Consider the following 13,821-nt stretch of genomic DNA (forward strand, 5'->3'; position numbering starts at 1 on the left):
TGGTCAAATCGTAATTGCCAACAATATCATAATTATAATTGGTCAAATCATAATTGTCGATAATATCACGAGACTACAAGACAGAAGAAAAGCCGAAAATCTTTTCGAAACTTGTAGGAAATGAAAAGTATAAAACATTGTAGTCTAATGGAGCTGATTACTGTGGGGTGACCAATTGCTGTGTTTTTTGGTTTGATTTGGGCGCGATTAGCTTTATATTTGTCGAATATACGACATATTAAATGTTTGTATTCAAAAATAAACAAGATAAAAGAATGGAAAAATTGGTTATGCCTTATTTAATAAATATAAAGTTAACTATGCTGGACGAGAAATCCCATTTGGATTTCCCGACTCCTATGCAAAAAGAGTCAATGTCTTCTGCAAACGTCTTCGGATATTTTGCAGACCGGCAAAGTGACCAACAATCTCGTGTAAGTTAACTCTTTGCACTCCGCTGTCCCCTCTCATGGGACATCGTAATTCTAGCATATCACTCGGATGTCCCTTCTCGTGGGACATTAAAGTTTATTAGTGATTACGGGGAATTGAGTTATTTCAGCGCAACTTTTTCAGACATGCATGTTTCCCTGAAGTTTTCTCTTGAAATGGCACAAGAAATCAAATCAAAATATAGTAAAATTACTAAGATATATGCAAGAAATGTCAGCAGGTTTTGACGAGAACGTGAGAGGCGTGTTCACGACGGTCCGAGCACTTCAAAGACGTCACTTGAAAAGAGCGATAATGCAAGTTTGTAGAAGAAAGATCGGTATGCTAACATAGCACGCACTGTATAGTAAGATTTATAATCATAAAATCTGGAGGAAAAGATTTTCAAAGCTGAACACAGTCTGGTTTGAAGCGTCGAGCGGTATAGATGGATCTAACGAGTGAGAAAATCGGAAAAGTGATTCTTCTCTTGGTAAATAAATTGTTCGGTAAAAGTTTTTTTGGTAAATATCATCTTGTGAGTTAGTAATAACAATTAGAAATTTTCAACCTATGTATTTATTCATATTTTTTGTTAAAACAATGGCAAAACGTTCAAACACGAATGAGTCTCATGACACAAGTAGTAGCGAAGATGAGCTCCAGATAGACGTTTATACAGATATGTTAGAAAGACTCTAACTGTAGAAGGTTTTCTTCTACAGTTAGTCTATCGTTTTGATAGCAGTGATAGTGATATCGTCCAAGCAACAAGGCGACGAGAGAAAGAGTTCGCATAGATAGCGATTACAACAGCAAAACAAAATTATAAAACAAACAATAACAAAATTATAAAAAATAAAATATTGATTTTTTTGCAAATTTCTCGATTTCAGCCAAATTCATATAAGTCCAATATCATTATAATATGTTAGTTAGTTCCAAAACCATACAAAATAATACGAGGGTCTGTAAATGCCCGTTTCTGCCGAAAAGTGGCGCTGGGTAGCTGGTAGCCAACGTCCAGAATGGTTCGGAGTGCTAAGGGTTAAGAGTTGCCACCAAGCCCGACGATCGTGGCATAAAATTTTCCACAAGGTGGCCCGCATGGGTCCCTTGTCGCGGCCGTCATATCCAACTTCCATTAACGGGACGATCAATTGAGCGAACTTACCCTTAAGCTCCATGTCCGTGACCTGATCCGCTTTGTAGGTGGCCATCTTCCTGCAATCGCCAACGATGAAGTGAATATTCGTATATTCGTCGTCGTTATTCCCGCCGGTTCCGTTCCTCGCCTCGAGGTCCATGGCCAGGCGAATAATTTCGGCCTTGAACCGGCTTCCGCTTCTCTCTGCTCGGCCTTGCGACAGCTTGTGAAGCGACCCGGCCTTGCTACTATTCGGGGCTGCGAAACAGAAATCCACCACGATCATGGTCAATGTCGTTGCAATCGCATCGTTTCGCTTTTTCACGATTGCTATTGCCGACGGCAGCGTGAGAGCGAAAGAACGTTTGAGGTTGCGCGAATGAAACGGCCCGCCGCCTTGCGGAGAACTCCCACGAATGGGCAGTTCTCCTCTTCTGTCTTTTTATAATAAAATTGTACTTGTTTTCTAACTGTATTGGCCATATCTGATCACACCTAATTTGAAACTGCTAATACGTAACTATGTCAGACAATTAATCTTATACTTATACGATTAACCTATTGCTTATAAGATTAATGCTGATATTATTTGATTTTATTATACTGCCCCATTCATGGATACTTCCATCCCATTCAATGCAACCAATTGATGAATGGGACAAAATGCACTTTTGAATAAAATTAAAAATAATATAAGGGAACGTAGAAGAAACTCATTAACACTACGCATTTTTATAGTAGAAGAATGTTTCAAAGTAGAATTAAATAGGTCGCCGAGTTTTTTTGTTATCTCATGCTAAAAGAATGTGTCCCATTCGTGATAATGCTCCTCGATGTAGATCAGCCTGAGACCAACTTGCTTCTATCTATCTTCGGATAATTTAAGTTTTCGATTCTTGCATGATCTATGCGCCGGGAGATCGATGGACTTCGAAACTCGATTCGTCTCTCTTTCCTCGTTTTTCCGCGTCGACGATAAAGACACCGCGTACGAAGTTATTATGAAAATTGCAAAACAGAAAATCAAACGTAAGAGGAGCTATGATATTAGGATTCTTTATCGTGCAAATACGTTCGACGTGATCTACAGAGTAGCGATCATAAATTTAACTCTTCTATGAACTATGACAACGTGTTACACGCTGTCTTTAAATCGAAATAAAATTCTACTCTTCTATTGCCAATACTTAAACATTGAAGCAGAGACTGGCATGCAATTAATAGAAATTTTCTTTCTATTAATTCTCTTATCGATCTTTGGGTTTTGCTCTTGGTGCTTGCAACAGCCAAACACATACCGGTTAAGTATCCTACACGTTTATGTAAACTGTAAAACCGGCTTCTTTAAATCCATTTGCGTTACAATGAAGTCAATGACAACATTCTTAATATTTTTAAACCTAAAAAATTGGAAATTTTGTTCAACCTAGCAGATGTGCAAGGTTGTTTTTTTTCGCAAGAAAATCTCAAAGAAAGTTAAAGAAAAATGCATTTTACACTAGAACATCTTCTTAATCTAGCACTGTATCTAAGTAGTGTTTTATTATTCGAAGGTTCACGTTTACTTGATTAGCTCGGATAATTAATAGTAAGCTTGCTTAAATAAGATGCTTATTATATTAATATATAATCATATTATATAATATTCTATTAATAATAAGATGCTTAATAATAAGCATCGAAAAAGTGCATATCTCAAAAAAAAAGTAATCAATTTGCTCTCGTCACGACTTCAAAACAGTGATAACAACGGTCTCGACGAACATTGAACTCGACGAAAGTTTAAACTATAAGAGAATTGAAGAGTCCTGGCGCTAAGCTACGGTAACTGCTGTCGAAGAGAAATCCTTGCGTAATTTGTAACGACAGCAGTGAGATCCTTGGTAATGAGTTCGTAGGTTCAGTGTGCTTTTGACTAAAATGAGATATTGGCAACTAAGTAATTGCCGATTTCAGTTATAGATGTCTCTCACTCCCATTTTTATGATATCCGTAAATGTCGTATTATAAAATTATTATTATTATTGTTATTACTATTATGTTATTTTTTATTATCCGCGAATGTTAGCAACTGGACAAATTGAATGCAGCGGTCAAGGAAAAGCGAGCAGAATTGGTCAATCGTAAAGGTGTCATTTTCCAGCAGGACAATGCTAGGCCGCACACGTCTTTGTCCACTCGGCAAAAATTGATGGATATTGGTTGGGAATTGATGTTACACCCACCATATAGCCTTGATCTCGCGCCATCGGATTACCACTTATTTCGATCCCTGGACAACTCCCTTCGTGGTAAACCTTTTAATGATGATAACGCTGTAAAATCTCGCTTAACTCAGTTTTTGACCGAAAAGGATCAGACTTTCTACGAGCGTGGAATTTTCAAGTTGTCAGAGAGATGGCAAAAGGTCATCGAACAAAATGGAAAATACATTACAGATTAAACTTCGTTCCAAGTAAAAAAAAAATTTTATTTCATTGAACAAATCGGCAATTACTTAGTTACCAACCCAATAGTAACACTACCCTAATAGTACCACACTTAAACAAATATAATTTAAAAGAGTAATGTGTTGGCGAGCGTCGATAAAATCATAATTGTCAACAATATCATAATTATAACTTGTAGGAAATGAAAAGTATAAAACATTGTAGTCTAATGGAGCTGATTACTGTGGGGTGACCAATTGCTGTGTTTTTTGGTTTGATTTGGGCGCGATTAGCTTTACATTTGTCGAATATACGACATATTAAACCCAATAGAATTTCCGTGTTTATCGCCGAGTGCGTACAATTTATTCCGCGACATCGTACTGAAAATATCGCTGCAAAAATAATATATATTCGTATGGTTATATTTGGTTTAGCGATATAAAAGATCAAAAGACGGGTCAAGGTATGCGGTTCACAGCGCTATGGTATTTGTTATACTTAGTTAGCCAAGGAACTTCTATTTTTATTAACTGAACACGTTCGCTGCCAGAGCGCTAAGCAAAATAATCCTGGAAGGTGCGTAAATTATTCGAATATTTTGTAGCAAAATTTATGTTTCATGTGCGAACTTAAATTCTGTTCACTCGTATATTTACCGGACTTGATAAACTTGATACACTGATTCATTATATGTCTACAGATCATAAATTAGATTTATTTTAGCATTTGTGGCTTAAGACACAAGATTATTATGTACGAACGAACTGATTGGAACACATTGGACTGTGCCCCAATGGCCAGCTTGTTTACTACATGAAAATTCGTAGCCATTAGTCGACCTATCGGCATTTGTTTTTTTGTCTAATTGTGCAATTTTACATAATTGGGATTTCTATGTTTCCTATGTTTTCTATGTATTTTTATGTCTACTAATTTACATAACACCGAATCCATGGAGGCATTTTGCAGCATCGTCAACTGACTTGAAACGTGCGTATGTTAAATGATATTGTAGTGATCGAAGAAATGGTAATCAAATGGAACCATGTCAGGCGAATAAGCTATCAGTCACAGCTCCTTCATCATAAGGAGCACAACCATTTAGATGGCTTTAGTTACGGTTTCTCGAAGATTGAACGTAAATAGCATGCAGTGTCGAATATGCAGTTTACTAGGTGCCATTCTATATGCTACTGATTTATAGGGTCATCTCGGGGGGATTTCAATATCAGACAGTGTTGCGCTAATTGTCATTGTAACGGCTTCGTAACCGTTGAAGAGCGATCGAATAATTCCGTTTGAATGGCTCGATTGATTGCGCGAAATTAATTGAAAGGAGCTGGTGCCTGCACCTAACAGATTTAATAGAAATCTAATCTGGCGTATAACTAGTAACAGCATTCGACAATGTTTAGCACGGATCGGTGAAGACTTTTAATTTCATCGAATGATTGATGACAACGATTAAAATCATTAATCGTCAGAAAGTCGACGATTGAGTTGATCGATCGACGAATGCAATCGTCGGTCGTTGATTAATCAATTCGTGAAATTAACCGTCGATCGAAAGGGACAATTAATAATTGTTGATTTTTGAGTGGAATTGAAGGGAAATTTTAATCAATTGGAAGAAATTCAATCGTTAATCGCGATTAACGCAGTTAAATTCAATCGTCTGTCTTTCCCAACTCTGGCATTCGAGATGCGCGCATTACTTTGTTATGCAATTTATTTATCGTTAACTATTTTTAAGCAGTTTTCATCGCAGATTACAGAACAGTTATTAAAGTAATACAAATATCTGAATTTCAGATTGTATTAAACAGAAGACCATGAAAATAAACTACTACCATTTCTAATTCGTAATCATTTTCTTTTTTTTTTTCTTTTTTTGAGAATATATACCGTTTCTATTTACGTATATTTAATACAGTAAATCATTTATCCATTCTGAACTTCCATGGATAATTTCGATCTATTACCAATAATGAGACACATAATAGAATTTCTAATATTAACTTCGCCAAAAATGCTTTCAGAGCGACAGAAATAATTATAAGCCGGCAAGCGAAATATTATTATGCTCTCAGCTTCTCTGTTAGTAGGACTTCTACCGAAGTACGATAATACTGTAACTCCGTAGCCAGCCGTATATAGAGTTAATAACAGGAGAAACATTAGGGATTAAGGGATATCCATTAAGAACTATTACTATTAATTGCCTCCGTAGCACGCATAGTACGAAACATTATTAATACCTTTCAGAAAACGGTTTGGGAGCAATTCACGTCGAGTCTCTAACCAGCCGAACCATTGGATGCAAAATTTATAGGTTCGATATTACTGACCAATCCCCGTAATTACTACAATTTTTCCCAAATTTTGTTCACCGTGAAATATCGTGTACGGCGAACCCCTTAAATACTTCGTTTTCCTACATTTAGTTCATCGCGCATAGACCGTACACTATAGTAATACTATAGTATATAATATATATAATATAATCCCGCTCCTGAAATCTAATTTAATAACATTAGATTTAGGGGACCCGTCGAAATAACGGGTCGCTAATTTTTTAATTTACGATCATTCATATCGTAAAGATACATTTGAGCCGTTTATTTTGAAAGTGGCATAAGTCACTTTGTTTTTAAGTCGGTCACTTTGTTTTTAAGTCGATATATTTAGGGGTTTGCGTTTTAACACGTTTAAAAATATGGATGCTAACTTTCGAGAAGATTGACTTGTATCTGTTATCTCAGGATACTGATATTTTTCTCAGTATAAATAATTTCGTATAAACATTAAAAAATCACCGCTTTCCATTACGGTAAAGTGACTTATGCCACTTTCAAAATAAACGGCTCATTTATGAGTTATTTATTCAATTTACATGTTACTTACGGCAAATGTTACAATAACACTTGTTAAAAATCGGAATAAACGTCTTATTGTTACTTCTATAAATTAATATAAAATAGCTGTTTTTTTATGCTCCGTAAATCTAAGATTGAAATGGGAACCTTGCTGTTTCATAAGTTCGCATGAACGGCTCAGAAGCCAATCATTGAAAGTCCATTAACCTCAAAATTCAGATTAATAACGATTTTGCAAATTAGCTGTAGAAAAGTAACAATGACGCTAATAATGTAAAGCATAATTTTTATTACAAGATGGCGTACGAACGAACTTAACCAGAAGAGAAACAAAAGAAAAATGTCAACGTCCTTTTTTGTGTAAAAAAAGCATTTCTCTGAACAAATCTGTTTAGTCTTTCCGTGGTCGATCTGCGATTTATTGATTATTTACGAAGAAACCGACTGCATTGATTTATCGACCAAAAGATCCTACTACGATAAAGACGCGTTTACACCGCGTAATTAATTTTCAAGGAAACGTGGCTCATGTATTTCTCATTACAAAAATATTTAATTTCATTATCTGAAAAAGTATTGGTCAAGGGAAAACTCGTAGCGCTGGAGCATTTACGTCGAGTACATCCATCACTCGAAACGTTTCCGTCGAGTGCAGTTTACGTTCGCGTAGCTGAAGTTGAATGCGGAGCAAATAAAGCTGGAAATTCGAATATGAAGGGCCGATCGAAGCTGACCACGCTACGCGACCGCGTTTCCTGTTTTCGTTTGTTCCTCCGCCGGTATGAATATCATACGCGTACAAAATATCGACCGGGATATAGCCTCTTTTTCAATGATTCACGCATAACTTTACATAACAGGGTTGTTTATCTATTTCTATGCAATGGACGACGCATGCGATTCATCGGAAAAACTGCGAATTTATGAACAAAAGGCGAACGTTTCGAATGTACGCGAAATTCCTTTTTTACGCAAATACGAAATAACAATACCTTGCTAACAATCTGTTTCTACAAGATGTTCCATAATTACGTTAACAGTCGTAAAGGGGTGATTCCTGAGGTTATTCGAAGTAACTTTTTCCTTAGCGAAATTTCAATCCGTGGCTTCGTTTACGAGTTATTTACGAAAAACAGTGGCCAATCAGAGGCGAGCTCGCCTAGCGCTAAGCAGCCGTGCCAATCAGCGGAACTGGGCCCCTCGATTGATCGTTGGATCGGCCGCCCCGCGCCAGCCGAGCTCGCCTCTCATTGGTCAGTGTTTTTCGTTAATAACTCGTTAACGATGCCTCGGAGACAATTGTTGTAAAGGAAAAAGTTACTTCAAATAACTTCAGGAATCGCCACTTTCTGGCTGTTAACATAATTATGGAACACCCTGTACGTTTAAGAATACGTCCCACGCTTTTGGAACCTTGTTTCTTCTGTCTAACTACTAAATTAAGAATTAAAAGGAAGAAAATAAGAATGAATATAGCGATCGAATCACACAAGAGATGATTAACTACAAGAAAGTATCCCCACTTTTCGATTATGGCAATGAGACTGCGGATCAATATGCAAAATCAAAAATTTTGGCATTAATTGCAAGACAAACGAACCAAGAATAATTGTCTTTCTTTCTTTAATAATTGTTGAGGACTCATCAGTTGGATGACGGAGATCCTCTGAATATTGCACTTGGTGCCGACTAACTCGAAGGACCACCCACTGTTGTGGGACTAAATGAATTGCTAGTCACTCTATTTGTAACGCGCAACCTAACCGTTACGCGTATCTCTCTCTGTCTTCTGTTCTGTCCTGTCTGAACGTCTAAAGTGTTTTCTGTTCTGTCTGAAAGTCTAAAGTGTTCTGTTCTGTCTGAAAGTCTAAAGTGTTCTGTTCTGTGCTTTGGGCCTTACCCTACTCCCCTTCGTGGAGTCGGAAAAACCCCGGCCATCCCTTCCAATGTGCTCGAAGCACGTTGTCTCTGGTAGGGATGACTGCGTGGGCCGCTTGCGCTTGCGGGTGGAGGGGTGTTTGGAAAGGCGGGGGAATTCCAGCTGGCCAGGATTGCCGATGCCGATATCTAGCGGCCGATTCTCTGGTCCCTTAGCCTTGGGGCTTTATGGTAAGGGTTTTCAGAACCTAAATGATGGCATGACCTTCATCATCCTAAAAACTATTTAATTTATGTGTCAAACCGGTCCGCTAAAGAAATTGCCATCGCCCTAAACGGATTACAAAAAACTCATAAATGGTCGCTCGTACCATAAAGCCATTTCCAAACCTCTTACCTTAACAATAATATTATTAAGTTGAAATTAGTGCACCAACGTTCTTAACTTCTTTCAATCTCTTCGCTGTACAATAATTTCCCCCTAATTCGCGCTCAGATTGCGCACAAAAATGCACAATTTGGGAAGAGGAGATTATAGTTAATATTACAATATATATTTTCTTATCCAAAATTGTCCATTTTCGTGCGCAATCTGATCGCGAATTAGGAATAAATTACTGTACTCAGTTTCGGCCATCCATTTTTGCCATAAATGCATAAAATCCGCAGTCTAGTGGCGATAAATCGTGCAACCATCCGGTCCGTTTAAATGAAATTCTTGTTCATCTGAGAAAATTATATAATGGTATCGACTGATTTCAACTCATAATATCCGCGGATAATTCAATGGAGCATTAATATTACGTTTCCCGCGTTTTGTGTACCGAACATTCAATAGAATGTCTGAAAGTTCGGATCAACATTATTATTCCATTCCAATTAAATTTAAGCTTGAATTTAAAGTTAACATCATCCCCTTTGTCTTTTCAGCTCTCTGAAACGTTCCTTTATAGTTTTTCCAATACGGTCGAAGTTCTCAGAGAGAATCGTTAATTATTTTAATACTCCGATTCGTCTTCGTTAGAATTTCTAGTTTTGGACAGCCTCCTTAATTAAGAACTCTAACTTTCCCGATCTCATCGATCTTCGACGAAGTTTCGAAATCTATTAATGTGATAATGCGACAATGTATAAATAATGTATAATAATGATAATATATGATGATATATGATATATATATATATATATATATATATATATATATATATATATATATAATGATAATATATGTATAATGTATGTACAATATTTTTTGCAATACATGCAGAACTTAATAGGATTCTTTTTATTTCCCTATTAATAATAATATTAAGGGGCTGTTCTAGTTTGAACCTTTCAGAAAATCGATTTCTCCTCTTACATTATCTTGAAGAATACATTAGGTCTACCAGAAAGTTCTGTCCGTTTGAGAAATGAAAAGAAATAATGGATTTTCCATGAATTTAGTAATATTTATTGTACTATATAATTTCCGTCGTTACTTATGACCTCTTGTCAGCGTGATGGCAATTTGTGAGCAACATTTTTCAAAAATATACGTCTCAAATGAACATGTGCATACCTATTGAAATTTGCAAAGACATTATCAGACAGAACTTAATAATAAAATATAAAATATATATAATAGTATATATAATAATTTATTTTATATATTTATTATATGTTATTATATAATAATATTTATAATATATTATAATATTTTTATACTTTTATAATATATTTATTATATATTATTATTATATATTATATATATAATAATTTCACCAATACGTCAATACGCAATAGCGTATGCCTGAATTCTTCAAATTAACACAGCCATAACGAGTATAATGTCCAAAATATGAATGATCAGTATTGATGTAAGAAATCTTGAAACGTGTTTTTTTCGAACTTATATTTTTCGAAACGGTGCCATGATGTCTCAAAATCTACTTAAAATTGCCCTCGAAATGTAGATAACTTATGCGTACAATTCGTATTAGAAACAACCCTAAATGTTTAATGCTTACATTCTTTCAGGCCATCATTTTCAAATTCGACTATGTTTCAATGTAGCCAATGCCATGATTTTGAATTTTTTTTATTGAAATCTCAAAGAAAATGAAACAAAAAAGCAATTTACAGCAGAATATCGCTTAATAGAAAAAGTATATGTCATTTTTTATCGTATTATATACTAGAGTAGAAAATAGTCTATCTTTTAAAAAACTATATCCTTCTCAAAATTAAATCATCGATATTTTGTTCAACTTTTTATTTTAACTTTGCAGACTTTTATTTCGTTTCTTCAAAATGCGGTGTATTAAAAGTAGTTCAAGTAGAAGTAAAGTTCAAGTTATTCCCAGCGAAGATTTACAAAGCCGCGAGGATTTCACGGTGCACCGAGTACTTTAAGCACGTATTTCCCGAAACCACATTTTCAAAACTCATGACCACGATATCTCAAAACATGCACCATCCATTTATTTCAAACCACGCGGCTTGTTTCGGAAATAAAAATCCAGGGAACGACGGAGGTGGTTTTTCCCGGAGTTTAGTTTTCGTTTTACAGGTGAAAAATAAACGATTTCATAGCCAAAAATCGATACTTCAATTTTAAGCCGCAGTTACTGCGAAAAATATTCGCTTAAAATTTTCTCCTCTCAGGTCCCTAGTACTCATAACTTTCGTTCATCGAACCGAAATTACTATAATTGTAACATGTAATGCGTTTTGAAACAAAAATCTCAAGAATGGTATATCGTTTTCCGTAAAAAATATTTTGGATTAGCATAATCGCTTAAATCTGAGCATTACACTATTAAGTATAGTATAGTTTAATAATTTATAATTTATAGTTTACAGTTTACAGTTTACAGTTTACAGTTTACAGTTTACAGTTTACAGTTTACAGTTTACAGTTTACAGTTTACAGTTTACAGTTTACAGTTTACAGTTTACAGTTTACAGTTTACAGTTTACAGTTTACAGTTTACAGTTTACAGTTTACAGTTTACAGTTTACAGTTTATAGTTTATAGTTTATAGTTTATAGTTTATAGTTTATAGTTTATAGTTTATAGTTTATAGTTTATAATTTATAGTATGGTTTAAATGAAGGGTTAATAAATGACGATAAATGTACATTTCAATTATTGTTAATTCTTACTTTTTCTAAGTAATAAATGGATAAATAAATGTACCAATCTAATTTATAACTTTACATGAAGTATTTCATCATGTGATAATATTGGTATCTCGATAGTGTTACAAATGTTATACACTTAATATTAAGTTACTTTTTCATTGAAGAACATGATTATATAAATCGATTCTACAATGGTATGAAAATTGAAGCATTGCATTTTAGGTTCGATTTACACAATCCGGTTCCGCGATAAAGAAATAAGCCATGCAGTATGCGTATAGATATAAATAGTATTTCGAGCGATTTTTCTGAAATCGACTCTCAAAGACACGATTTCTCAAGGTTCGTTTTTCTAGCGAATCGATCTTTGTCGCTGCGATTCAGAATCGATTTATTTACAAGAATCGCCCATCCCTACCATCGATTAATCGATCATCCCTCTCTTTCCTTCGTCTTCCCTTTGCCTGCCAATTTAATTTCAAGGTTTCATAAAAAGACACACAATTAAATTAAACATCAATGCAAAATAGTCAGGTGTCATTGCCAATGTTAAAAATAGTCAAGTCCATTACGTCTAATTTGTCACACATTTGAAACATAGCTATGAGACAAGGGATCCAAATGGCGTTCGTTACTGACAATAAATTTACGGAATACTAACAAACACATATTCTACGTTCCTCCATAGAAAAAGCATGTATTTCTGCAGATTTCTAACAATTTTTATTATAAAATGTGTGTGTGTGTGTGTGTGTGTGTGTGTGTGTGTGTGTGTGTGTCTAATGAAACTTTATTAAATAGATTATCCATAAATGTATCTTTACAATATTGGGTTGGCAACTAAGTAATTGCCGATTTGTTCAATGAAATAAAAAATTCTTTTTTACTTGGAACGAAGTTTAATCTGTAATGTAATTTCCATTTTGTTCGATGACCTTTTGCCGTCTCTCTGACAACTTGAAGATTCCAAGCTCGTAGAAAGTCTGATCCCTTTCGGCCAAAAACTGAGTTAAGTGAGATTTTACAGCGTCATCATCATTCAAAGTTTTACCACGAAGGGAGTTGTCCAGGGATCGAAACAAGTGGTAATCCGATGGCGCGAGATCAGGGCTATATGATGAGTGTAACATCAATTCCCAACCAATATCCATCAATTTTTGCCGAGTGGACAAAGACGTGTGCGGCCTAGCATTGTCCTGCTGGAAAATGACACCTTTACGATTGACCAATTCTGGTCGCTTTTCCTTGACCGCTGAATTCAATTTGTCCAGTTGCTAACATTCACGGATAATAAAAAATAACATAATAATAATAATAATAATAATTTTATAATATAACATTTACAGATATCATAAAAATGGGAGTGAGAGACATCTATAACTGAAATCGGCAATTACTTAGTTGTCAACCCAATAGAATATTTTTCCAAAATCGTAAATCACAAAATTTGGAACAATCGAAATGACGCGTCCTATAAACCTAGTATGAATGGTGCAAGACAATTTGCAGGCTTCGAATCATCGAGGATTGTTTAGATCGATCACGAGTTTCGATTCGTCATTTGAATTTCGTTTCTTTTTGTTCTTTTTTTTCGGTAACACTGAAACTGACCGAACTTTCTCACTCACTGGATAAATTGACTAACCTCTGGTCGGGTGTAGAGGGATAGCAGTATCCTCGGCGAGCTCATCGTCGCATCGCCGCCCCGGCGGCAGCAACCGGGTCACCCCCGATTATTGCACCTGTCGACCTCGTGCCTGCCGTGCGCAACACCTGCAGGGTGAATGATCGAACGTTGCAGGATCCCGTCGACGACAGTCGTGACACCAACGGAGAGGACGACCGCTCGTCTACTACCAGGCCGCGATACGCTCCTTCATGGTCCATTCTGAAAATCAATTATTTTTGTCTCGATTCAATTGTCCTGGGC

General features: G+C 35.7%; 1 protein-coding gene across 4 annotated transcripts in view; it reads right to left on the minus strand.

Moving 5' to 3' along the window:
* The window catches only part of Pde9 (phosphodiesterase 9), a 288,656-nt gene that overhangs the window by 74,077 nt on the left and 200,758 nt on the right, over window positions 1-13,821 (minus strand). For all 4 annotated transcript variants that reach the window (XM_033466573.2, XM_033466574.2, XM_076528769.1 and 1 more), the window contains exons 4-5: window positions 13,537-13,779; window positions 1,607-1,837 (exon numbers count right to left, since the gene is read on the minus strand). In XM_033466573.2, the coding sequence (XP_033322464.2) occupies window positions 1,607-1,739 (133 nt within the window). In that variant the 5' untranslated portion in view covers window positions 1,740-1,837; window positions 13,537-13,779. The remainder of the gene's footprint in view (window positions 1-1,606; window positions 1,838-13,536; window positions 13,780-13,821) is intronic.

This window comes from Megalopta genalis, chromosome 2 (genome assembly GCF_051020955.1).
Source record: "Megalopta genalis isolate 19385.01 chromosome 2, iyMegGena1_principal, whole genome shotgun sequence".
Classification (NCBI taxonomy): Eukaryota; Metazoa; Arthropoda; class Insecta; order Hymenoptera; family Halictidae; genus Megalopta; species Megalopta genalis.